At 44.2% G+C, this 22,859-nt stretch overlaps 4 protein-coding genes across 4 annotated transcripts; 1 reads left to right on the top strand and 3 right to left on the bottom strand.

Annotated features, from left to right (window-relative positions):
- Positions 1 to 19: 19 nt before the first annotated feature.
- On the bottom strand, positions 20 to 2,855 carry LOC308410827 (piggyBac transposable element-derived protein 4). The gene is made up of 2 exons (XM_080904475.1): positions 2,571 to 2,855; positions 20 to 1,856 (listed from the first exon to the last, which is right to left on the bottom strand). Exons 1-2 carry the CDS (start codon positions 2,702 to 2,704, stop codon positions 176 to 178), a joined length of 1,815 nt encoding a protein of 604 aa, XP_080760601.1. The 5' UTR covers positions 2,705 to 2,855; the 3' UTR covers positions 20 to 175.
- A 1,420-nt stretch (positions 2,856 to 4,275) lies between these two features.
- On the top strand, positions 4,276 to 6,343 carry hmox1a (heme oxygenase 1a). The gene is made up of 6 exons (XM_080904476.1): positions 4,276 to 4,321; positions 4,398 to 4,447; positions 4,552 to 4,663; positions 4,759 to 4,974; positions 5,063 to 5,335; positions 5,510 to 6,343. The coding sequence occupies exons 2-6, from the start codon at positions 4,398 to 4,400 to the stop codon at positions 5,672 to 5,674; spliced, it is 816 nt and encodes a 271-aa protein (XP_080760602.1). The 5' UTR covers positions 4,276 to 4,321; the 3' UTR covers positions 5,675 to 6,343.
- A 45-nt stretch (positions 6,344 to 6,388) lies between these two features.
- Positions 6,389 to 11,231, bottom strand: mcm5 (minichromosome maintenance complex component 5). Its single transcript, XM_080904319.1, has 16 exons — positions 10,888 to 11,231; positions 10,031 to 10,157; positions 9,814 to 9,942; positions 9,548 to 9,720; positions 9,310 to 9,465; positions 9,057 to 9,226; positions 8,797 to 8,968; positions 8,595 to 8,706; positions 8,361 to 8,504; positions 8,176 to 8,241; positions 7,917 to 8,093; positions 7,717 to 7,829; positions 7,495 to 7,623; positions 7,242 to 7,384; positions 6,954 to 7,081; positions 6,389 to 6,744 (listed from the first exon to the last, which is right to left on the bottom strand). The coding sequence occupies exons 1-16, from the start codon at positions 11,058 to 11,060 to the stop codon at positions 6,643 to 6,645; spliced, it is 2,214 nt and encodes a 737-aa protein (XP_080760445.1). The 5' UTR covers positions 11,061 to 11,231; the 3' UTR covers positions 6,389 to 6,642.
- A 6,360-nt stretch (positions 11,232 to 17,591) lies between these two features.
- gcat (glycine C-acetyltransferase) lies at positions 17,592 to 22,151 on the bottom strand. The gene is made up of 9 exons (XM_080906071.1): positions 21,849 to 22,151; positions 20,988 to 21,118; positions 20,805 to 20,906; positions 20,583 to 20,729; positions 20,303 to 20,457; positions 19,908 to 19,990; positions 19,381 to 19,552; positions 19,062 to 19,183; positions 17,592 to 18,376 (listed from the first exon to the last, which is right to left on the bottom strand). The coding sequence occupies exons 1-9, from the start codon at positions 22,060 to 22,062 to the stop codon at positions 18,225 to 18,227; spliced, it is 1,278 nt and encodes a 425-aa protein (XP_080762197.1). The 5' UTR covers positions 22,063 to 22,151; the 3' UTR covers positions 17,592 to 18,224.
- Positions 22,152 to 22,859: the final 708 nt, after the last annotated feature.

Raw genomic sequence — 22,859 nt, 5'->3', positions numbered from 1 at the left:
AGACCAACAACCAAGCATCTACTGAAAGTGAGAAAACTTTATTTCAGAACACAAAATTAAAGAACGTGAGTTGTTTTTTAAGGGTAAAAAAGCAATCCAAGAAACAGAGAAATAACTGTTTACACTGATTTCACATAAGTCCTTCCTTCCTGCTTTTTTTTTTTTAATCTCGACATTATTCGTGCCACGCCTCGAAGCAGTTCCTGTCTGCAATAAGACACAGGGCCACATCGCACTCCCTACACTTCCAGGGGGTAGACTGATATTCCTTCTTTATCAGCCTGCACTGCACGCAGGTCCTTCGTCCGTACGAGGCCCTCTTGCTTGCATCGGGTTGGTTGGAGATCGGCACGGGGAGGTGGCCACTCGGGCCTTTGGTAGGGGGGACGGCGACTGTTACGCCACACAGCTGGGCAGTCAGCTCCTCCAGGAAGGCCCTGTGAGTCATGGGTTCCTCGTGTTTCTCTCTGCAGAGCTCCTTGTGAAGCAGGAAGCTGTTGGTGGCTGCAATCTCCAGGAAGTGTAAGAACAGTAAACGGTACCAGCGTGATGTTTTGTGGTGTACAGAGTAGGATTGTGTCAACTGTTCTAACATATCAGCACCTCCCATGTACTTGTTATATTCCATGACAGGTGTCGGGCATGGAATGAATCCGACGGTCGACTTGCCATCCTCACTTTTCACTCTCCTCTCCACGGTGTGTCCAGAGAACGCCTGGTGGACTGTAGAGCAGATGCTGACCTCACAGAAGTCCTTCCACTTCACATAAACCACAGGAGGTTCGCGGATCCACCTCAGGGTGCCTTTGGGATCCTTTTTTGTCAGAGCATTTGAATGTGTGGTTGGGCAGCCTCTCCTGTTGTCTCTGTATGTTCCACACGCTCCAACATTGAGGCTCAGCAGGTCTCTAAAGAGTTTTGGACTGGTGTAGAAACTGTCCAGAAACAGGTTATAACCACTGCCCAGGTGTGCAGACTTTATCAGGGTCATAACAGAGTCGTATGCAAGCCCAGTGCCTGACTCAAACCGTGACTTTCCAGTGTACACAGCAAAGTCCAAGATGTAACCGTTGCTGCTGTCAGACAGAACAAAGAGTTTGAAACCCAACTTGTTTGGTTTTGCTGTCCCTTTCTGAATCATTCCAGCGTGGTTCTTCCTCACTATTGTCCTCTCATCAATCAGAAGCTTCTGCCTAGGGTGGTAAAACGTATTGCAGGCGTGTTTGATGGTGTCCATTAGGGGGTTCAATCGAAACAGATGGTCGTATTGCGGCGTTCCCTTCTGCCTGTCATTCTCAACATCTTCCTCGGGATCACTCATGTGGATGTTCCAAGATATCACCCGATACCTGTCCTGTGACATGACGTCAGCCGGAAACAGCACACTGAATATCGTGTTCTTTTTCCAGTAGTCACAGATGTTATCCAGTTTCACCAGTGAAAAGAAGAAAGTGAGTCCGACATAATTTAGGAACTCTGGGACGTCGAGGTCAGTCCATGAATACTTTTTGCCTTTTCCAATGTTTTTGGCTGCTTGTTTGTTTGTGTTCTCACAAAGAGTTGAAATGGCTTCATTGCTGAGAAACAGCTTGAAGAGGTCCAGCGGCATGTGTTTGTTGTTTGAATTCAATTGATGTCCGGGTGGTCGGGCTGGGACGAACCTGTTAGGCGGCGGACAAATGTCTGGATCGTTCTCTGTTTTCCAGGATTTGGCTGTTGAATGTGGAGATCTTTTTCTTTTACGGCCTCTCGTTACACTGAGTGAAGAACCGTCTTCTTCACAATAAGCAGAGTGGTTGGCATCTTCTTCACCAGAGGTGCAAGGCTCTGTGTGCCCATCCTGTTGATCATCATAACTGAAAGAAACAGAATAAGTATTATGGTCATTTATCTCAGGCCAGTGTTTTTGTGGTTCAAATGTTTCGCAGTATAAACTATAAAGAATGGTTGAAATTGCCTGATGCTGTTCCTCCAACCCATCCAGACTTAAACCTGTAGTGTAGGTTTGCTTATATCCTGTGCCTGGAAGGCCCCATCCCCCACAAGAATGTGTACTATGAAGACTATGGCTAAAACCCTAACCCCCACCGTCCCACCCACCCACAGACACACACACACAGTGTGACCAGATAAAGTCCAAAGGTGCAAGTAAAGAACATAGCACTCATTTCATCAGTTCATTTCACTGACCCAAACCCCTAAAATACACCTACACAATTAAGCATATGTTGATCTACTGCCATCAACTGTGTTATAACCACTTAAAAACTTCATTTTATTATTTATTCCTGCCACACGTCACGTGTCATACCATACTTACATATTATGCCATTTCTACTCCTCATTTATGTATTCATGAGTTTTCTCCAAGTGCAAAAATCTGTCCTGTGCATTATCATGCAATCACAGCTCTCTCTGAATATATTAACGTACTTTAAAAAATATATTTTTAAATATTTTATATGGCTGGCTTACGGTCTGCAGGTTTTTATACCTGCAGTCTTGCTCTAAACACCATCAAACTCTGCCCGTACTAAAGCTGCATTAGCTTGTAAATACAGTATACTTACTCTTCCGCTGGATCGAGCCCCTCGTCGTAAGCTAGTTCATCCTCCGTGAGGAAACTTTCTGCGCCAGACTCTCCTCCGTCCTCGCTTTCAAGCAGTTCAGGAGCAGCTTCGTCGTCGGAAGCCATCGTAGCCATCCAGGATTTTTTTTTTTAAAAGACACAACTCCTCGCGTGAAGAGAGTCTTTGGCGTCACGAAAGTGAAGTAGTTATTGTTTCCTCTTCGTTTTTTCTTTTTTTCTTCTGCGCAGTTATTGGCGGTAAATTTTCAATTGGCAGGGACTGCTTTGTTCTGACATCACTTCCGGTAAAGTTCCTTAAAAAAATGGTACAGATGTTTTGTTCTCGGCTAAAACAGCTTTTAGTCAGCAGTTCACTACTTTATATGTCTGTGTGTAATACATCCAAATGGAAAGTTCTCCCTTTAAATTATTAAAACTAATTTATCTTTCTGAAATAACTTAATTTACTTTAAAATGTATTTTTAATTATTTCTAGGCAACGTTTTGCCAAATTTTGTTCATTGTCATTGAGTGGTCATATAGAGCGATGCAGTTCTGCTAGCTTTTGATTGGGTAGCGGACGTCATGGATAAGAAGATACTCATATGTGCGAAAGTTTGCTTGTTGTCTTGTTGTCTTTGCTTTCAGCCTTGAATTTTAATGTTTTAGAGCTACCAAATATCCACAGAGCTTAGTTTCCTGTTTAAATACAACCTCATCTGTATATATTGATGAAACATCGAAGCAAAGATTTAAAATTTATATTTCTCACGTCATAAGATATATTGCCACTCATTTTTTGCTTGTAACAAAGTGTCTACAGATACAATTTCAAAGCTGTCTGTGTTATGCAGATGCAAAAATGGTTCACAGTTTGAGCTAGATGCTCAAATCTTTAAGGTATCAGTGTTAAGTTGCTTACTTTAAAAAAAAGAAAATCCTCTGAATACAGTCAGGTAACAGGACTGGACTGAAAATAAGTGAAAAAGCAGACAATGTGTAAAGAAGAACAGCTTTTAAAGACCTGCAGAAAGCCTGGAGAACTACTGAAATAATACTAAGAAAGTCTGTCTCCTTGGAAGTAAAGTGGTTTTGCACAGTAGTGTATAAAGCTTGATTGTGCCTTTCAGTGTTGTAGCTATACAAGAGTTACTACACACTTTTTACATGAACAAATTACAAAAATGTACTTCTAAACTATTAGAAGTTATACAGCCAGCAGATTTTTTCGGGGGGCCCTTATATTGCGAGGCAAACTTGGAGCCAATAAGCTCCTCGTCTTTTTGGGGCTTCTTGGTGTAGCTTCTTGTGACATTAAGTTCAAAACCTCTTGTTCTGTCCCCTGTTAATAGATGTTTTTTTAAATGGAAAAAAACAAAAAACAACTACAAAAAAAATGCTAACAATTGACAGATAATAGCTACAGGTTTTGAGAATACATTACATGCTACTTTGTTTCTCCATAAGGACTCTGTAGCCACATGTAGCCAAAGCCAGCTCAAACATGATTCAAGAAAATAAGCTTTAATGCCTCGTCATGTTTTCTGATATTGCTGCTGTGTCCACATCTCCCCTGTCATGTGAAGCATGACTCAGCAATCACACTTCTCATTTGACTCAGCAGCTGGAGCTTCACAGCTGTATATAAGAGGAGGGAGGGAGCTGAGAGGCCATGCACTGAGGAGCAACCGTTCAGAGGAACTGACTGCCGCCAGCTCTAAGGATCGAAGACTCAACTACACTTTACTGAATGTGAGTGAAATGCATTATATATGTATACTCTTACATTTTGTGTACCTATACTAAACCAATGAAACCATTTGAACAGATGGACACGATGAAGAGTGCGAGAAAGAATGAGACAGGAGAAGTCGGCAGGTATGGGAGATCACTTTACTGGAAATTCGCAGCTTTTGCACTTAAAGACATTTTAGGACATGTTGAATGATTGCTCCCTTTCTGTGTTTCCCTTCTGGCCTCAGCGATTTATCAGAGCAGATTAAAGCAGCCACTAAGGACAACCACGTGAGGGCTGAAAACACACAGCTGATGCTGAGTTACCAAAAGGGAGAGATCACTCTGGTTCAGTATAAGGTGAAGTGTGCACAGTGGCTGGATACACAAACCACTTTCTGTTCCTTTTCTTTTTTTTTCTTATAAGTGGATGTCTATCTTTATGCGTCTTTTAGGTCCTGCTGTGCTCCCTCTACGAGATCTACAGGGCTCTGGAAGATGAGATGGACAGGAATGCTTCCGATCCAGCCGTTGCACCAATTTACTTCCCTCAGGAGCTTTCCCGTGTGGAATCACTGGAAAGAGACCTGGAGCATTTCTTTGGATCAGAGTGGAGGAAGAGAGTGATCGTCCCTGCAGCCACACAGAGATACAGCCAGAGACTGCGACAGGTGAGCACCGCGTTTTGACGTGATTCATGATTCATAACTCAGAGTGCACAAGAACCAGCGCAACACTTCCCCCTTCTTACATTCTCAGATCGGCAGAGAGAACCCAGAGCTTCTAGTGGCCCACGCCTACACTCGCTACCTCGGTGATCTCTCAGGGGGACAAGTGCTGGGAAAGATTACCCAGAAATCTCTCGGTCTGAGCAGCAAAGAGGGGCTTTCCTTCTTCCACTTCCCCGGTGTGAGCAGCCCCAACCGTTTCAAGCAGCTGTATAGGAGCCGGATGAACAGCATCGAGCTGACGGAGAAGGAGAAGGCCGCGGTGCTGGAGGAGGCCGTGCAGGCCTTTGAGCTGAACATACAGGTGAGAGACCTCAGGACGAATTTTTCTGTGCAAGCCCTGACCAAAAATGACACCAAGAATTGCTCCACAGTTCTCAGTGAACTCAGCTGAAAGAGGAACTGAAGCTAATGCATGTAGAGCCAAAATGCTGCCAACACGCTAATCCCTTTTTTTTAACCCCTTGTTTCCTCGTAGGTTTTTGATGACTTGCAGAAAATGCTGAGTGTTGCAACAGAAACTGCGGACCAGCACAAAGACAGATCCCCAGCGGCCGTCCTCCCGTCGTCATCCATCGTACAGTTCACCGTGGGACTGTGTGTTGCGCTGGCCACTATTGGAGTGGGAATGTATGCTTTGTAGGCTCTACCTGTACTTATACTGGTTGTGAATCATAGATTGTACATAATGGCTTTAGCTTCTGGGTTTGAAAAATGAAGGCAAACAGGAGAAGACGTATGAATGATTTTAAAAGGAAGTCTTGAAGGTTCATGGTCTCAATCACCAGTTTAAGGCATACAGATAAAGATGAAAAGAGCTATTGTTACATCACCTAGTTGTTCCTCTTGGAATTCTCTTAATTTAAAAAAATGACTCAATTTTCTTCTGAATATGACCTCAAACCAGTGATCAGGACCACAGAAAAGTCCGGAAAGTGTTTAGCAAAGTCATGAAAGGTTGTTTTTGTCGCCCCCTGGTGGTGACTGAAGAGATTGTAGTTTTAAAAGGTGCTTCCACCTTGGCTTCACATTCCAAACCCAGAAGCTACAACCATATTTTGCACCGTCGATGGTTCTTGCAGAATATAAATTACATTTTGTGATGTTGCAAGACTTGAGGCGTCACTAACCAGTGAGTGGGATTACAAAGGCTCCATCCATCTTTTATATACAGTGTGTGACATGCACATTTTGCACTTTACTCAGTTTGGCTCTGAAAGAGAAATCGTGACTGACAATCTGTCAACTCCAAGCCAAAGCAGTGATTTTACTTGTCATTTGTGTATATTCATCAAATCGTGTCTCTGTTTATGATCTGTTTAATAAAAAAAACAAAAAAAAAGAAATACTCTCAACATTTTAATGTGAATTTCAATACTTTATTGTTATTTATTTTTTTAAACACGGTATGCAGACATTAAGTAACATCTTTAGCTTGATACAAAGCACTAGGACCATCTTAGCAGTGACTCTTCATCCACCCTGTTGGCATGCATCCTGCTGTACAGAGCTACAGCTGAGATGAGACACTATTCTGGCAAACATAACACCACAAATGAAAACTATTTACAACAACAACAACAATATGGTTATCTCATAGAGCACTTTTCTCTACTTGACTCTGTAGAGCACTTTTCTCTGCATGCGGTGCTGAAGCTCCCCCCTCCTTAACATCAGGTGGAGGACTTTGTAGATGGCGTGCTCTGGATATTTCTGCAGGAAGGACAGAAAGAGGTCACTAACAGGACCCAGACCAAAACTGATTCTTTTGTCAGGCATGTAAAAAATGTTTCTGAGGTCTGTTTTTACATGACTGGCAAAAGAGAAATGAACACTATTCCTGTAATCATCCCAATGGAACACAAAACACAAGCTGGGCACAGAGTCAAATCACTGTTGTGTCCCCAGGTTGATATTCTCACCTGTTTGGTGAAGTCCTGTATGATGCTGTGCTCTGACACTTGCGAGCCGATGGCGAAGCGTCTCTTCAGCTGCTTCTCGATGCGAGAGATCATTTCCTGGTCCTCCTGAGAAGTGAAGCCTTCCGCTCCTGGACACAAAATGTGGTTGGCATGCTTAGCTGAGGCTTAACACTTGGCTTCCAGCAAATTAAAAACAAAAACAAAAGATTCTTTAATGGAATAGCTAATATGGTTCAGTTTAATGAGGTAGATCTATCCACTAGACCCAAAAACATGACCAACGCCCACCTGAAAGGCTGCCAGACAGTGCAGCGTCCAGCGTGGAAACCTGGAAGAGCCTCAGGGCCTCATCCACCTCCTCTTCTCCAGCCACCGCCTGCAGCTTCATCTTAGCCAGCGACTCTGCGATGCGCACGACGGCCTCCAGCTGCCTGAAAACCCGAAACATCAGACAGACGATGAAGCGAGAAGATCCAAGTACTTAAGTTGGGGTAAAAAGACGCATTTACATGATCATTTATTAAAATAAATAAAAATCTACCTGACTGTGATGGGGATGGAGGCTCTTTTGTCGCTCTCCCTCTCGTGCTCTCGTGCTCCGCTCCTCATCACCACGTATCTGTTTTTTAGCTTCTCAGCAGCTGCAGCAGACAGCCGAGGACCACACTTACTGTAAATGGGCAAATTATTATTATTTATTTTTTAAACTAAGTACATGACAGTGTGTGCGATCAAACTAATATATGAACTCCAGGACACTTACGTTCTTGCATAAGCGATGTATTTCTTAAATGTGGTCAGCGGGATCTCGCCCTCGACACCCTCGGTCTGCGTCTGCGCGCTGAGGTGGACGTTCATCACGTGGCGAGCCAGCGTCTGTAAACAGACGCGTTCAAACAGTTACACTCTGTAACAGCTCCAACCACACGAGGGTTTAACGCCGCAGACCTTCGGCCTCCTTACCATGTCTCTCTGCTGGTCGTGCTGGTCCTTGATGATGAAGATCATATCGAAACGGGACAGGATGGTGGGCATGAAGTCGATGTTGTCTTCGCCCTTTGTGTCGTCCCAGCGGCCGTACACGGAGTTGGCTGCTGCCAGCACAGAGCAGCGAGAGTTCAGGGTGGTGGTGATGCCAGCCTGGGAGGAGAGCCCACGTGTTAGCTTGCCTTCAACACAGCGACTGCATTTTACTTTCCTTAAATGCACAAAGAGGCGATACCTTAGCGATGGAGATGGTCTGCTGCTCCATGGCCTCGTGGATCGCCACTCTGTCATCCTCTCTCATCTGGACAACAAACACAGTGTTATCTTTAATAATGAGGCCGGAGATCAACTGATAGTTTATTTTGTGCCAAGTTTGAATTCTTGTTTGCAACTTAGCAACTTGTGCTGCTTCGTTTTTACCTTGTCAAACTCGTCGATGCACACGACTCCGCCGTCGGCCAGCACCATGGCTCCCCCCTCCATGATGAATCCTCGGGTGCTGGGGTCCCTGAGCACGGAGGCAGTCAGACCGGCCGCGCTGCTGCCCTTACCGGAGGTGTAGACCTACAGGGGACAGAGTCGAGGTTCAGGATCAGTGTGAGGGGTTTACACCGGATTTGTCATAGTGACGACAATCCATTCAGGATTACTTACCCCGATGGGCGAGCATCTCTCAACAAACTTCAGCAGCTGAGACTTGGCTGTGCCGGGATCACCCAGCATCAGCAGGTTGATGTCACCTCTACGAGTGAGACCATCAGGCAGCCTGCAGAGGACAGAAACCGAAAGCACTGCTGGGTAAGTCAGGGACTTTTACAATAAAGGTGGGTATCTATGTATTGCGCTTAAAGCTCACCTCTTTCTTGAACCTCCAAACAGCAGACAGGTAATGGCCTTTTTCACATCATCGCTGCCATAGATGGATGGCGCTATAGACTGTGACAGAGAGTTGTAGACGTTAGGAGAAGCAGCCAGTGCCCTCAGTTCCTCCTCTTCCTGTGGGGAGACGGATCCAGTGGCACCACGGCCTAAAAAAGGAAAAAATATCCACACTTAAAGCCAGCTCTGCTCGCCTGAAACGCATCACACCCACGTCTTAATGCAAAACCTCTTCACCTGCGCCTTCTGTGTCCACCTGGATACCGACCACTCGCAGATAGGACGCACGAATACCCACGCCAACCCCTCTCTCTTTGCCTTTGGCTTTTGGTGCAGCCATCTTTTTGATGGAGTAAATACCCATGATGGTCACCCTGTTTCCTGGGACCACGCGGTCACACAGATACCTGAGAGACAGGTGGGAAAAAGCACGAGTGTAAAAGCAGCACAGCAGCAGAAAAAGCTCAGTGTCAGTCACACAGGTGCTTACCTGTCGCAGTAGAGCTGCAGGTGACGGGGCATCTCTCCGTGCGGTACAGCATCCGGGGACTCCTGGAGGCGAAGTGTCTGGAAGTCGACGCAAACGCAGCGGTCTGGGATGATGAAGTAAGGGTCCACAGGACACTTTACCCTGCCAGCACTCTCACTGAGAAAAGAGGGAGCCTCGTTAAAGGTGATTCTGGGTGAGGAACTCGAGCGGAGGGACGTTACCCCATCATAATACTCACGAGTTGCACTTGCGCGGCAGGGCATAACCCTGCAGCCCTGGAGGCAGGGGGATGTTGGGGATGACGGCGCGGCAGCCGCGACACTGCAGACACACCTTGGTGGCCTTGGCTTTGACCGCCGTGGCAGAGATGATGATGCCGTGCACCTTCACCAGACGAGACACCTGCTCAGACTGCAGTGGACAGAAAAAGAAAAAAACAAGAAAAAGTGTGATCAACCTGTCAGTAACTCCTACAGTATGACACACAAAGAGGCCTGAGAGTACCTTGAGGCTGCGGATGGATGCGTGATGAGCGTCGCTCTTCAACGTGACCTGGATGTCCTGCACAGCCTCTTCCCCGACAGGCCGGGGACGGGTCACCTCATCGGCCACCTCCTTTGCGGCTTCCTCCAGCTGTAAATTAAAAGCAGACCTTCAGACAAATGCGTCGGACAGATGGATCGCCCACCGGGACGGAGTTTGTGCGGTGTGACATGCTCACCAGAGGCAGGTTCTCAGTCGGCAGCTTGTAAAGACAGTCTGACAGATCCTCATCGAAGCTGGCGAGGTCCTCCATCTCCACCTCCAGCCAGTACTCTCCCAAGGTGTAGTGTCGCTTCAGCTCATCTCTAGTTGAATTTAGGTACAAGTGAAAATAATGCAAATTCATAGGCTGGATGAGCCCAAAATTGGCACATTTAGAGCTTTAATGGCAAATGATTCAGATGCTTCACAAAAGGATCACAAATATAACTACTGTTGGTCTCTACATGTTATGAAGCTCAAGACGTGCTAGAGCAGGGATGTCAAACTCATCAGCCACATACATCCTACTTTAATCTTAAGTTGGCCAGAGCAGTTTCCTTTTTCCCCTTTTTTTATCATTGATCCACTGTAAAACAAAACCAGATAGTCGACAGAAAAGTTCAATTTAGTCATTTAACTGTTTAGCTATTACTTTGGTATAGAATGGATGACCATGGGGGAGGTCTTTATTCACAAGAAAAGCTGTAAAACTGATAAAAAAATATAGTTAAAAGTCCAACATTTACACACTCCTTCACATTTTCCAAAGCCTTTCCTTGGGCTACACTGGAGTCTTCGTCGGGCCGATTTTGGCCCTCGGGCCTTATGTTTAACACCTCTGTGCTAGAGTCTACATTTTCCACAAATTCAGCAGCCCCTGTATTTAGGCCTCCTGCCAGACTAATGAGCACTTAAAAAAAAATAATCTCAACAGTAACTTTGTAACAAAGACAGTTCTTATTAGCTATATTACCCATATTGAGATCAGATCCTGAACACTCAGGGTGCGGCTGTGTAACAAACAACAGCACGGTGCGATCGCTGTTACCGTACCTGTATTTATAGGTGAAGCCGGTGCGGTCGGTCCCCACTCTGAATTGTCGCAAGAACTCACGGAACCGCTTCTTGATCTGGATCCGCTTCTGTCCACCTTCGTCCCCGCCGGGGCCCTCTCCACCTCCGAAGCTGTCACTGTAGTACACTCCTGGGTCGTCAAAGCCAGACATGCTGAATGAACCAGGTCGCAAAAGACACGAAGAAAGCGGAGTGTAAGGAAGCAAACCCAGACAAAAACAACTTTTTCTTCTTAGTAAGAACTAAGCAGGACGTAAGGTGCCGCACACAAAGCCTCCTTGCGGCGTCTCTTTCGCGGGAAAAACTGAACTCCTTCCCTTCACTTTCCCGCGAGCCGCCTCTGCGTGGCGTCATCTCCGGCACTCTGATTGGCTGATAGGAAAGGCCGTGCATAGCTATTGGTCGGCGTGGCTCCTCGGAGGTGGGTTGTCAAAGTAAAGGTGGAGCTTGTGAGCACTGATGGCGCGAAAAAGACAGCAGGAGGAGGGTAGAGGGAAGCGTGGGGAGCAGGGGCGGAGCGTGGGGGTGGCTTACTGGGCTTAAGCCCGGGTTGTTTTGTCAGAAGCCCGGGGTCTTTTGGAGTGTAATTTTTTCATAGTTAGATGCCTGGCTGACAACTGTATAAAACAAAAAGTAAACACAATATTCGAAGCACGTAGTGCACACTGTGGGAATTTACGACTGTGCGTGAATCCCCCCTGATATTGGTATGATCCGAGCTCAGGCATTAAGCGACTGAGCGAGAGGGCGGGGCAGCAGAAATCGCGCTGTAATATCCAGTTAACTGTCCACATTTGTACTCTGTTTTTCCATTTATTATATATTTTTTCATTAATTTGTCTGAAAAAAGATCCACGTAGTAACCAAAGAGAGCCTAAATCAATGGTCTCTAATAGCAGCCAAATTATAAGAGCTTTCATTAGTGATGGTGAGATGAAGCCTTGTGATGAACTGAAGCTTTCCATCCAACTGGTCGACTCATGGTTCGAAGCACTGTGACGATTCATTGGCTCTACTGCGCCATCAAGTGGACGATTAAAGTCAGATAGGCTCAATGATTATAATGATGTGATGTGTAAACCTCTAAACTTAATAAATAAATTGTTTTCATGGTTATTTATCCCGAATATTGTCTCAGTATGTCTGATACAAAAGAGAAAGTGGAAACTATTAGGACAGAGTTTTGGTATGATTGTGTAACAACCATCATGGTTGTAAACCGCCATGAGTCTCCCATCAAAGTCAAACTTATAGACTTTGGCCTCGCATGTCCTGCGTCTGCAGTGATGCCTGGTGACTGTGTGGGAACGGTTGGTTATTGTGCACCGGAGGTTATGCTTGGCCTTCCTTATAACGAAGCAAGTGACATGTGGTCTCTGGGGCTGGTGGCTGTGGAGCTTGCTACAGGGGTGCCACTCTACCCTTCGGAGAATGACTATGATTATCTGAAATTCATCATAGAGACTCAGGGTCAGCCACCAGATCATGTGCTAGACTCTGGCGTGTACACTGAAAACTATTTCATTGGAGACAAATACAAACAACAGCGCTGGACATTTAAGACGGAAGAACAATTTAAAGGCTCTGTTCCAGGGACAGGACATGAATCCCTGGAGACAAGATACATAATACTTACACGTCTGGATGACCTCGAACAAATAATGATGTTTAGACGAGGACCAGAAGCTGGCCAACGCTTATTTGTCAGCCTAATTAAAGAGATGTTGGCCTTGGATGCACACCAGCGGACAACACCCTCTCAGGTTCTCCGGCATCCCTTTTGCAGCCCTGGCCTCTCTAAAAGGTTCCCATGTATCAACATTGAAAGACCATACTGAATCAGTCTCCAGCATGGCATCTTCCACCCTGGACAAAAGTGATAAAAACACAAACTGGGGTTGGAAAATGACATTAACAGCAAATTATACTGCAAAAATTAATTAAGCTGCTGCAATAATGATCACTTTGGCTTTTTTTTTTTTAATTTTCACTCCCCCCACCCCAACCAGTCGTGGCAGAGGGCTGTCCCTTCCTGAGCCTGGCTCTGTTGAAGGTTTCTTCCTTTTTAAAGGGAGTTTTTCCTTCCCACTGTCGCTAAATGCTTGCTCATAGGGAAATCTTCTGATTGTTGGAGTGGCTAAAACTCTAGGGGAAGTAGCAATTCTTGTGAAAATTAAAAAAAGAAAGCCTACCAATCTTCAAAGCGCAGCAGCGGACACCTTACCATCACATCAGTCCTTCAATCAGACCTAAAACACCACGTTTACAGAAATAAATTCCATACAAATTGGAAATAAATTGTGTAATAATTGTTGTTTTTGATTGTTTATAAATATATAGTGCTACCCTTCAGCCTCCTAGTAGACATACCTGTATTATAAATGTAAAACTCCTCTGATTTTCAGAAAGGTTGACCTCTGACCTTGAAGTCAAGGTCACTGAGATTTTCAGTAGATGCAACCATGGTATTGACTTGAAAATTCTACACTATCAAAGACTTAGGTGCCCACAGCATCTCGCCATATACAAAAGATTAAAAGGTGTTTTTTCTAGGCTTTTATAAAGATTACAAAACACAAATAACAAAAATGACAATGCTATTTTGATGTTTTCTAATGTAGCGCAAAAAATGAAACAAACCCTAAAATTAATAAATAAAGCAATTTTTTTTAATCTTAAACTACTGGATAACAGCTCTTTTCTAATAACATTGAAGATGCTGTTTAACTGCTTTTCAGCAGTAGTGCCCTACTAATTAAAGACTCAGCATCACGCCTCTGTGCTGGGTCAGGCCACAGGACTTCATCCACATTACATGCTATGGGCTCTCTTGCAAGGCAGCGAGGAAAGAATCGTTTAGCATGCCGAATCCAGCTCTGGCAAGATTCCACTGCTATCTCACCACAAGCTCCATTCAATGCTTGAAGTAAATTTTCCTGTAAGGGTTTCGGTCTCATACTTTCAATCTCCATGCTGAGAAAAACTCCTCAATAGGGTTCAAAAAGGGAGATTGCGGTGGAAGAAACACATTGATAAAATGCTGTTCATTGTGAAACCAATTGCATATTCTTGGACTTCGGTGAAAGCTCACATTGGCCCAAATGATATGGGATGCTCTGCCTGCTCGCGATCTCTCTAATCAAGCAAAGCATCCCGTAGACCATCTGGGAATGTTACTATAAGTTCATTGTTGTACAGCCCAACAGTAACATGACTGTGGAGAACCCCATAGCTGCTGATGGCAGCACAGATACCGTAGTTACAGTTCCACCACGCTGGCCAGGCAGTTCAATAATGGCACGTTGACCTACGACATTGCGACCTTTTCTTCTCCTTTTTGCTAGATTCAACATGTATGTTGTCTTTTACATTCTCTTGCTGCATTTCACGCAGTCAAATTGCATTATTCTGATGGACCATATCCACAATAAGTGTCTCCTGGTGTGAGCACCCTCATGTGGCCTTCCTTCAATTCTAAACAAAATACCAAAATACCATAAGTATACTTGTATACATAGCACATGTATACATTATACTATTTCATTTACAGAACTAAAATTAGTTTGTTGTGTAAAGAGAATCTTTGAGCTTGACTCAATGGTTAGGCCTCATGAATACATCTTCATGGATGAAGCTGTATTCAGTCTAGCAAAAAGCAGAAGAAGAGGTTGCAACATGTGTTTTAAATTTTGAGTGGTAGTGTGTTAATGATGAAAACAGTGTGTTAGTTCTGTAGCCTGTGTGCACCATTCTGGGTACAAGTGTTAGGCTGCCAGGGTCGTCGACCCAGTGTTTTGTGTTTTTGGTTCTTTGATTTTGTTTATTTCATTATATTCTAGCTTTGCCTTATAGGTCATAGGATTATTCTTAGTTTAGGTTATTTGTGTGGGTTTTGTTAGAGTTTTAGTGTTCTGGTTTTCTGTCTGTGATCCCTAGTTGCTGTCTCCCCTGTCTGCTGTATCCCTGTGTCAAGTCTGCATTTCTGTGTTATGTCTCCTGTTTTACTTTGAAGGTCCATGTCTTATGTTAATGTGTCTGGTTTTGCTTCCCCTGTCTCGTTAGGCCTGATTTGCCCCAGCTGTGTTTCCGTCCTGTTTCCCATTCCCTGATTGCTCCTCTGTGTATTTAAGCCCTGTGTTTCTCTGTGTCCATGTTGTGATCTACCATCATGTATGCGGTGTGGCCTGCCTGCGGCTACTTTCACACTGCAGGTGAAAACGCTCAAAGTGGTCCGCATGCGCTGTTACGTTCCCCTGGGGGGGGGGGGGGGGTCTAGGCGGTGAGGGGGAAGTAACAAAAGTGACCGGGTCAGAAAAAGGAGTCAAGGAGGCGAAACAGTTTAAATAAAACGGTTTTATTGAAGTAAGTCAACTAAAAGAGACGGACAAACCGTTATCACCATAAAACACCAACAAAACACAAACAAAACTCAGGCGTTGGTCAAATAAAGCAAAAAGTCAAAAGGAAAGCACAGCTCACTAGCTGGAAACCACAACACACAGCTCACTAGCTGGAAACACCACACAAAATGGCACTCTGGCCCAGAGCTCACCTTTCCCTGGGCTTAAATACTTTTAATTACTGATGTGAGTCAGCTGTGTTACAGGGAAAGGTGGCACCTCAGGCAGAAGAGGTGGTGGGACACGCCCACACAGGCACCTTCAGGAGGAGGCCCTGCTAGGGCCGTAACAGCGCAAAATCAGACGTCACACACAACGCGCTCTGTTTAGACCCAAACCAAACAGTATTGTTTGACTGATGGCTTTAATATAAAGACTTGTTTCGGACTTTACATTTCCCAATTTTGCTTTAAGTTATAAAGTTATTGTGCTATTTACATATGGCCTAATAATTATCCTTATTGCTGTTTTAGAGAGGAGCGGTGCTTCAAAGGATAGTTGCAGATTTCTGTCAGAATCTGCAGATTATACAGTACAAATAAAATGTTCACGTTTCTCCAACGCTGTCTTCCCAACAGTTTCACTAACATCTATACTGGATGGCCCGGAAGCGTTCGCGATGTCTTCTTGGGCGCTGATAATTGGCGTCTGTCTTGTGTCAGTGACGTAAAAGACAGATTTAATGCGAGATGACCATTCAAACAGCAGTCGCTTTCTAAAACATCAGATTTGTATCGGATTCAGTACCACATACGAAAGTGACCCAGGTCGGATTTGAAAACATCGGATTTGTGCTGTTCACACTGTCACACCATGATCGGATATGGGTCGCACAGGGTCAAAGTCGATTTTTGATGCGCTTTCGCCTGCAGTGTGAACGCAGCCTAAGTTTTGTTCTGTTTGAGTTTAGCATTAAAGCTGTTTGAGTTCACGTTTGTCTCCACAGTCTGCACATTGGGTCCTCCATTTCACCACTCCTGCCTGCACACTAGTGATGTTGAGATGAAGCCTTGTGATGAACTGAAGCTTTCCATCCAACTGGTCGACTGTCAAGAGATACATCACTACAAACAGGACAGTGGTAACAACAGTAGGCTACGGACAATTTTAAGTTTTAGATTTTAAATAGGTTATACAAATTTCAATGGGAGCCGGAAGGTTGCCGGTTCGAGCCCCGGCTCGGACAGTCTCGGTCGTTGTGTCTTTGGGCAAGACACTTCACCTACCGCCTACTGGTGTTGGCGAGAAGGGCCGATGGTGCGATATGGCAGCCTCGCTTCTGTCAGTGGCAACTGTGGCTACAACTGTAGCTTGCCTCCACCAGTGTGTGAATGGGTGGATGACTGGGTGTGTAAAGCGCTTTGGGGTCCCTGGGGGGGGGGACTAGTAAAAGCGCTATACAAATACAGGCCATTTACCATAGTACGTCACGAGCTCCCTCGGTGGAGTGAAACGCTGCCGTCTGCTCCTTGCTATCTAAAATATAACCGGGCACTGACGTAAACTCTTCTGTTTAATCATTTTCTGTTTGACGTTTATTCAGCTGTGTGAAACCCCGGAGGAACCCTCCCGAGGGATTAATAAAGTTAAATTATAAAGTTTTATATATATATATATATATATTAATATTAATATATATATATATATATATTAATATATATATATATATATATATATATAAATTAATATATATATATATATATATATATATATATATATATATATATATATATATATATATATATATATTAATATTAATATATATATTAACCCGAGTAGCGAAAGACCGCGGGGGTTTGAAAATGATGTGTCAATCGGCTCAGATATTTGAAGTTTACACAGCTACATTCTCACCTGAAAATATGTTAAGTTTTTTTTTTTTGCAACCCAGAAAGAGAAATAAGAGTAATATTAAAACTAAGTCGCTGCCGCCATTGTTGGAAACTGGAATTGGCTGGGCCCGCTATGAATTCTGCAATATGGTTTTTCAATTTTGTTGTCTGGGTGGAAAATCGGGAAAAATTTGGGAGAATGGTGGCTCCGGGAGATTTTCGGGAGGGGCACTGAAATTCGGTATTCTCCCGGAAAAATCGGGAGGGTTGGCATGTATGGTTGTGGCAACATCACTAACCTTGTCAAACACCTCAGAGTAAATCATATCACAGAATATGACAAGCGTATGCTGAGGTGAACTGAAGAGGAGGACAGGGACAGGTGCTGCTAGGGCGAGACAGACGTCTCTCACGGAGCCCTTTAGTGCTGCTGGCAAGGTGTTCAAATAGCGCACAACTTCAGGTTTTTTATTTCTATATGATGAACTCTGCATTATTAAGTGATAAGAACAAGTAATCTGATGTCCTGTAATCATTATGATGCTATAATTTGAGATACAATAAATAAAATAAGCTTTTGTACAAAGTATCGGATCAGTATCGTCGATACCACCCTGAATATTACTTGGGATCGAAAAGGAAATCAGTGGTATCACACATCTAGCATTTAGCATCTCAACTTCAGAGGAGAATTATGGACTTTTCTTATGAATAAAACTCTTCTACTCTTTGAAGGATGTTTAATGTTTACCACACATGCTGATAATCTATGCACACTATGTGTCACCATTATCCTCACAGTCATCAGAATCACATTTGCGGGGTGGATAAATGCCCTTTCAGAAACATTTTCTCACTCATGAAAAGTGTTTAATCAACTGCCCTTTTTGTTCCAATGCAAACACTTTAGCAAAAGTGCTTTAATCAGTTAAGCAAGCACAAAAATAACATTCACCTCCAGTGACCTACAAATATAACTAAAATTTCCATCACCATCATTCATGGATCTTGAGTAACAGGCAGCGTGACCCTGCAATTTCAAGCAGTTTTCTGAATCCTTCTGATTCCAGCTCGTTTGTTCGATTCATGAGATGACGCCGTGCTTCCTGCCAGTCTGGATGAAAGCGTCAACACAGTGGTCGATGTCTTCGTCCGTGTGTGCTGCCGAAATCTGAACACGGATTCTGGCTTTTCCCTTTGGTACGACTGGGTAGGAGAATCCAATCACATACACTCCTGTGGAGGGAAGACACTACTGTGACACTGTATAAACACAGTGGCAGATTCACATACTCTCTGCTAAGTGAGTCAGTTTCATCTACATTAAAGAAAAAAATAAAGTTAACGTGGAAGTGCCAAAAAAACTGCAGTTCCTTGAGCGGCCACTTGAGGCTTTCTCCAAAAGTGAGTCAATCCTCAGACTCCCAGAAATGAACATGTTTTTTAGCTTGGTACAAAAAACTACTTTTGGTCTCTAGTTGTAGTTTCCCCCTTCACAACAACAGTGCAGGTGGTGAATTATTTTATTACTCACAATTTTAAACTGTAATAAGGTCAATTTAAGCTTGTGGCCACCTTGACTTACTGATAAATGGCTGTACGGGAAACAGGATGTTCTAGCTTGTCCAGCAAGTCAGTGTGGTCAGTTGATGAGTGTAAAAGCAGTATTTAATTTCTTTCTTACTTAGCACTAATTAGCTTGTGTAGCCATAGCACTTACTCAGGTTAGAGCTTGCTAACCAGCCTTGCTAGCATAATAAACCAATAACTTAGCAGTTGTCATTCATCAAAACACGGTCATGTCTGACTTAAAGAAAAAAACAAAAAAAACAACAACATGGCAGAGGCCAGAATTTGAACATTAATTCTTTGAAAATGAATGGCTAACATTCCATCTATTATATACAGTCTATGGTCTCACCAAGTTTTAGCATATCGTCAGCCATTAAAGAGGCCAAACGTGCATCGCCAAGCATCACAGGGCAGATGGGGTGAGCTGAGCCTGCAATGGTGAAGCCGGCTTGCGTCATCTTGTTCCTGAACCTGATTTGACAGCAAAGAGAAAACTATTATACTCACAAATTGGTAAAACCAGTTGTAAGCAGTATAAACCTTATCACTAAGTGCAGGACATCCTATATATGATATTAGTATTGCTACAGATAAATCGATTGGCGTTTATGATGTACACAACACTAAAAACATAGAAGACTTCCACTGTTTGTAAGAACAAAACATACCGCATCGTTTTGGCCGTCATGCTTTGGGCAATCTCGTTGGAGGCAAGCAGCAGTTCCACAGCCCGTGTGGCACTGCCCACCACAGGAGGGGGGAGCGCGTTGGAGAATAGGTAGGGCCGTGAGCGCTGCCTGAGTAGGTCAATGAGAGGCTTTGGGCCGACTGTGTAACCACCTGAGAGAAAACAAAACAACTACATCACACCTTGGATAAGTCTGTTAGTACCTGCTCGGATCACTTGGAACCTCGGTTAGAAGGAGTTTCAAAAACAGTACCTGGGTAACAGGTATTATTAGCTAATGGAAAACCCTGAAAATCGAGTAGGTACTAATGGAAAAGGGACTTTACACTCGCATTTATTACAGGAAAAACTTTGAGTAAATATCAAAAGTGGAATTGTCAGGTGGGCCGATGCACTACACTAAACAAATGCTTCTTTTCTATGTCTGTGTTAAATGTACAATGTTTTACTAATTTATACTTAATAAAAAGATGTTATGAGAGCCTTCATGTTAGAATGGAGTCATACCTGCTGCTCCTCCCAGCGCTTTGCCAAGAGTGGAGTTAATAATATGAACTCTATCCATCACTCCAAGGAGTTCATCAGTTCCTCTGCAAATCAGAGGGAAGTGGTAACATTAGTTCGTCACCTCTTGATAATAGAGATAGCTAAACTTTATCAAGAGCCCAGTCTCACGGTAGTTACTGTAAGACGGGGCTTTGGCGACACCTAGTGGTCATATTGAAAAAGACACTGAATAAAAAAAAAAACTGCCCTAAAAGGCTGTTCATAACAATCCACTCTTCTCTTAGAAATTAAAAATGATATTTGGGCACTACACTTTTATGATTAGGGGTCTTTTGTATTTTATTTTGCAAAATAACCGATTTATGATTTTTCAGTTGAAGTCTTTTCTTACCCACCTTCCCCGAGGCCCTAGGAAACCTGTGGCGTGACATTCGTCTATAAACACCATGGCTCCGTACTGCTCAGCCAGGTCACAAATCCCTCGCAAGGGAGCCACATCTCCATCCATAGAGAAGACCCCATCTGTCACTACCAGACGCATACGAGACGACTGAGGACAACAGAGAGCGCAGGTGATCGGTGTGTGACCTCCTCTGAGTAAGCTGTCATTTTTCACTCTCTTCTAACACACTGCAAGGAGAGTTGGATCAAGAAGGAATGTTTTACTCCACGCACCTGAGCTTCTTTGAGTTTGGTTTCCAGGTCACCGAGGTCCATGTGTTTGTACCGCAGCCTCTTTGCTCGACACAGGCGAATGCCATCGATGATTGAGGCGTGGTTTAGCTCGTCAGAGAGCACTGCGTCATCTGGGCCCAGCAGCACCTGTTGTGAGAATAATTCAGAGTTATACTGATCGTAACGGGGGAGGTCCTTAGCTTCAAATCCATTTGGACCTACCTCAAAAAGTCCCGCATTGGCATCGAAACAGCTGGCGTAGAGGATGCAGTCCTCTCTCTCGTGGAACTCAGCGAGCTTCTGCTCTAGCTTTTTGTGGAGATCCTGTAAATCACGCATTACGCAAAATTAACCTCATGAATTAGACAGCTTTGGGGTGATATGCGTGATCTTTAAGCACCAGACCTGCGTCCCACAGATGAACCTGACAGAGCTCAGTCCAGCACCGTGTGTCTTCAGAGCATCGATTCCTGCCTGGACCACTTCTGGATGACTGGACAGCCCGAGGTAGTTGTTGGCGCAGAAGTTCAGTATACCTGAGAGAATTTTGGATGCACAAAAGGAAAATTAAGGTTAAAAAAGAGAGAGAGTCACTGTCCCATAATAACCTCTTTGAGCATGTCAAAGCTGGGAGTAGAAGTTCTGCTTGTAGTTTTAGGCTACAGACGAGACAAGAGAGAGAAGACAAAGAGTGACAGAGAAAACAATGCATGGGACTGTGGCACTGTTGGGCACACGAAATGAACGGGGTCGTTTTGGTGCACGAGGGGTCACGACCTAAAGTCTGTGGCCCATTCATAAATCAGCAGAGTCAATCTCTGGCAAGGGTTCATGCTGAAATATAAACAGTGATCGGCTGCTTTGCTGGAACAATAGCAAATAAAGCAGAGATTAACTGGTGCAGTGCAGTTAAATGCTAGAGCCTTCACAAGTCAAACAATGAACTTTGCATTGTACAAAGCACAAAACAGCTTTCTGTTGATGATATAAAGACCACTTTACAAATTATTTTGAATTATTTAAAGCTTGAATCTCATACTTTTGCTGTTACGAGTTCTTGGTTAATGTTTTTCCAAAGGCTGCGCCGAGAATAGCTTCAGAAGTGCAAAACAAGGGAGTAGCAGGGATTACTTCAAGTTCACCGCTGAGATAAGAACGTGGCAGAACTGAAACCTTACCTGGGACGGTGCGTTTAAGGACCATCACCGAGGAGGGTGCTACTGCTCACTTATAAAACTGCTGTAACTGGAAACTCCTAGTACTCACTGCCACGACTGCCGTCCACGCTGATCTCAGGACCCTGCTTGGAGGTGATGATCCTCTCCGATTTCCACGTCCCCGCGGCTCGGATCGTCTCCAGCTCGTGTTCCAGCACCGCCCGGGCTTCAGCGGCAGCGGTGTAGCTGCGGCTCAGGCCCGAACACCGCAGAGCCCCCCGGAGCGGGCTCACCAAACTGCGGGCAGCTTTTCCGAGAGACATAGCGGTGAACTCGTTATGCTGTTAAAGATATATGAACCGTGGCACAGAAAGGCTCAATGTAAAGAGCAAGCGTGGTTGCGTCACGTAATAGGGGTAGGCGTCTGTCTGGAAGACCAATCAGAGCGCAGGGCCGCTGGCAGGTGGCTTGTTTGGGCCAATCGCATTGCAGACAGTTTTTTTTTAACTGGCTGATATCCACTTTGGTAGTTCACAGTCTGATGTCTAATATAAACTATAACAACATTTTACTCCTTTTAGTCACGTTTCGTACGTTCCAAATACTTTGTACATCACAGGAAGTACTTTGCGTTTTAAATATAGTACATTTATAGCAAAAAAATGTGACAATACAGTATGTTACAACTAGAAAAAAAAACATTGCTTGTTTTTGAGTGTCGGCACCGAGATCGAGATCCCCCCACACACACACACACATTTATTTCAGTGTGTTGAAAGTGCCTTCAGTATCCAGACTGAATACACATCACGCTAAAACACAAACAATAAATGAACCATGCATGTGTTTTTTAAATAAAAATGTACTAGTCCTTTGCCACCATTAAGTATTTTTTTATAATCTGTGATAGTACTATATGGGTACCCAGCTGTCACCAGCCTCACATCCAGCCCAGGTGGACACTGAAGTAGAGCGGCTTCTCTGGCAATCGATGGGTTGCTTCTTGGCTCCTGCAGTCTGGATGTCAAAGTATCCTTGTGCAAGATTTCAAGACCTGAGTTGATGCGTCCATCGGAGTTTGAACATGTGTATGAATGAATGTATGTGCGAGATGCTTTGA

The sequence above is a fragment of the Rhamphochromis sp. 'chilingali' genome (genome assembly GCF_963969265.1).
Source record: "Rhamphochromis sp. 'chilingali' genome assembly, chromosome: 15".
NCBI lineage: Eukaryota > Metazoa > Chordata > Actinopteri > Cichliformes > Cichlidae > Rhamphochromis > Rhamphochromis sp. 'chilingali'.
The sequence above is the reverse complement of the archived record's forward strand: the minus strand, read 5'-3'. Positions and strand labels throughout refer to the sequence as shown.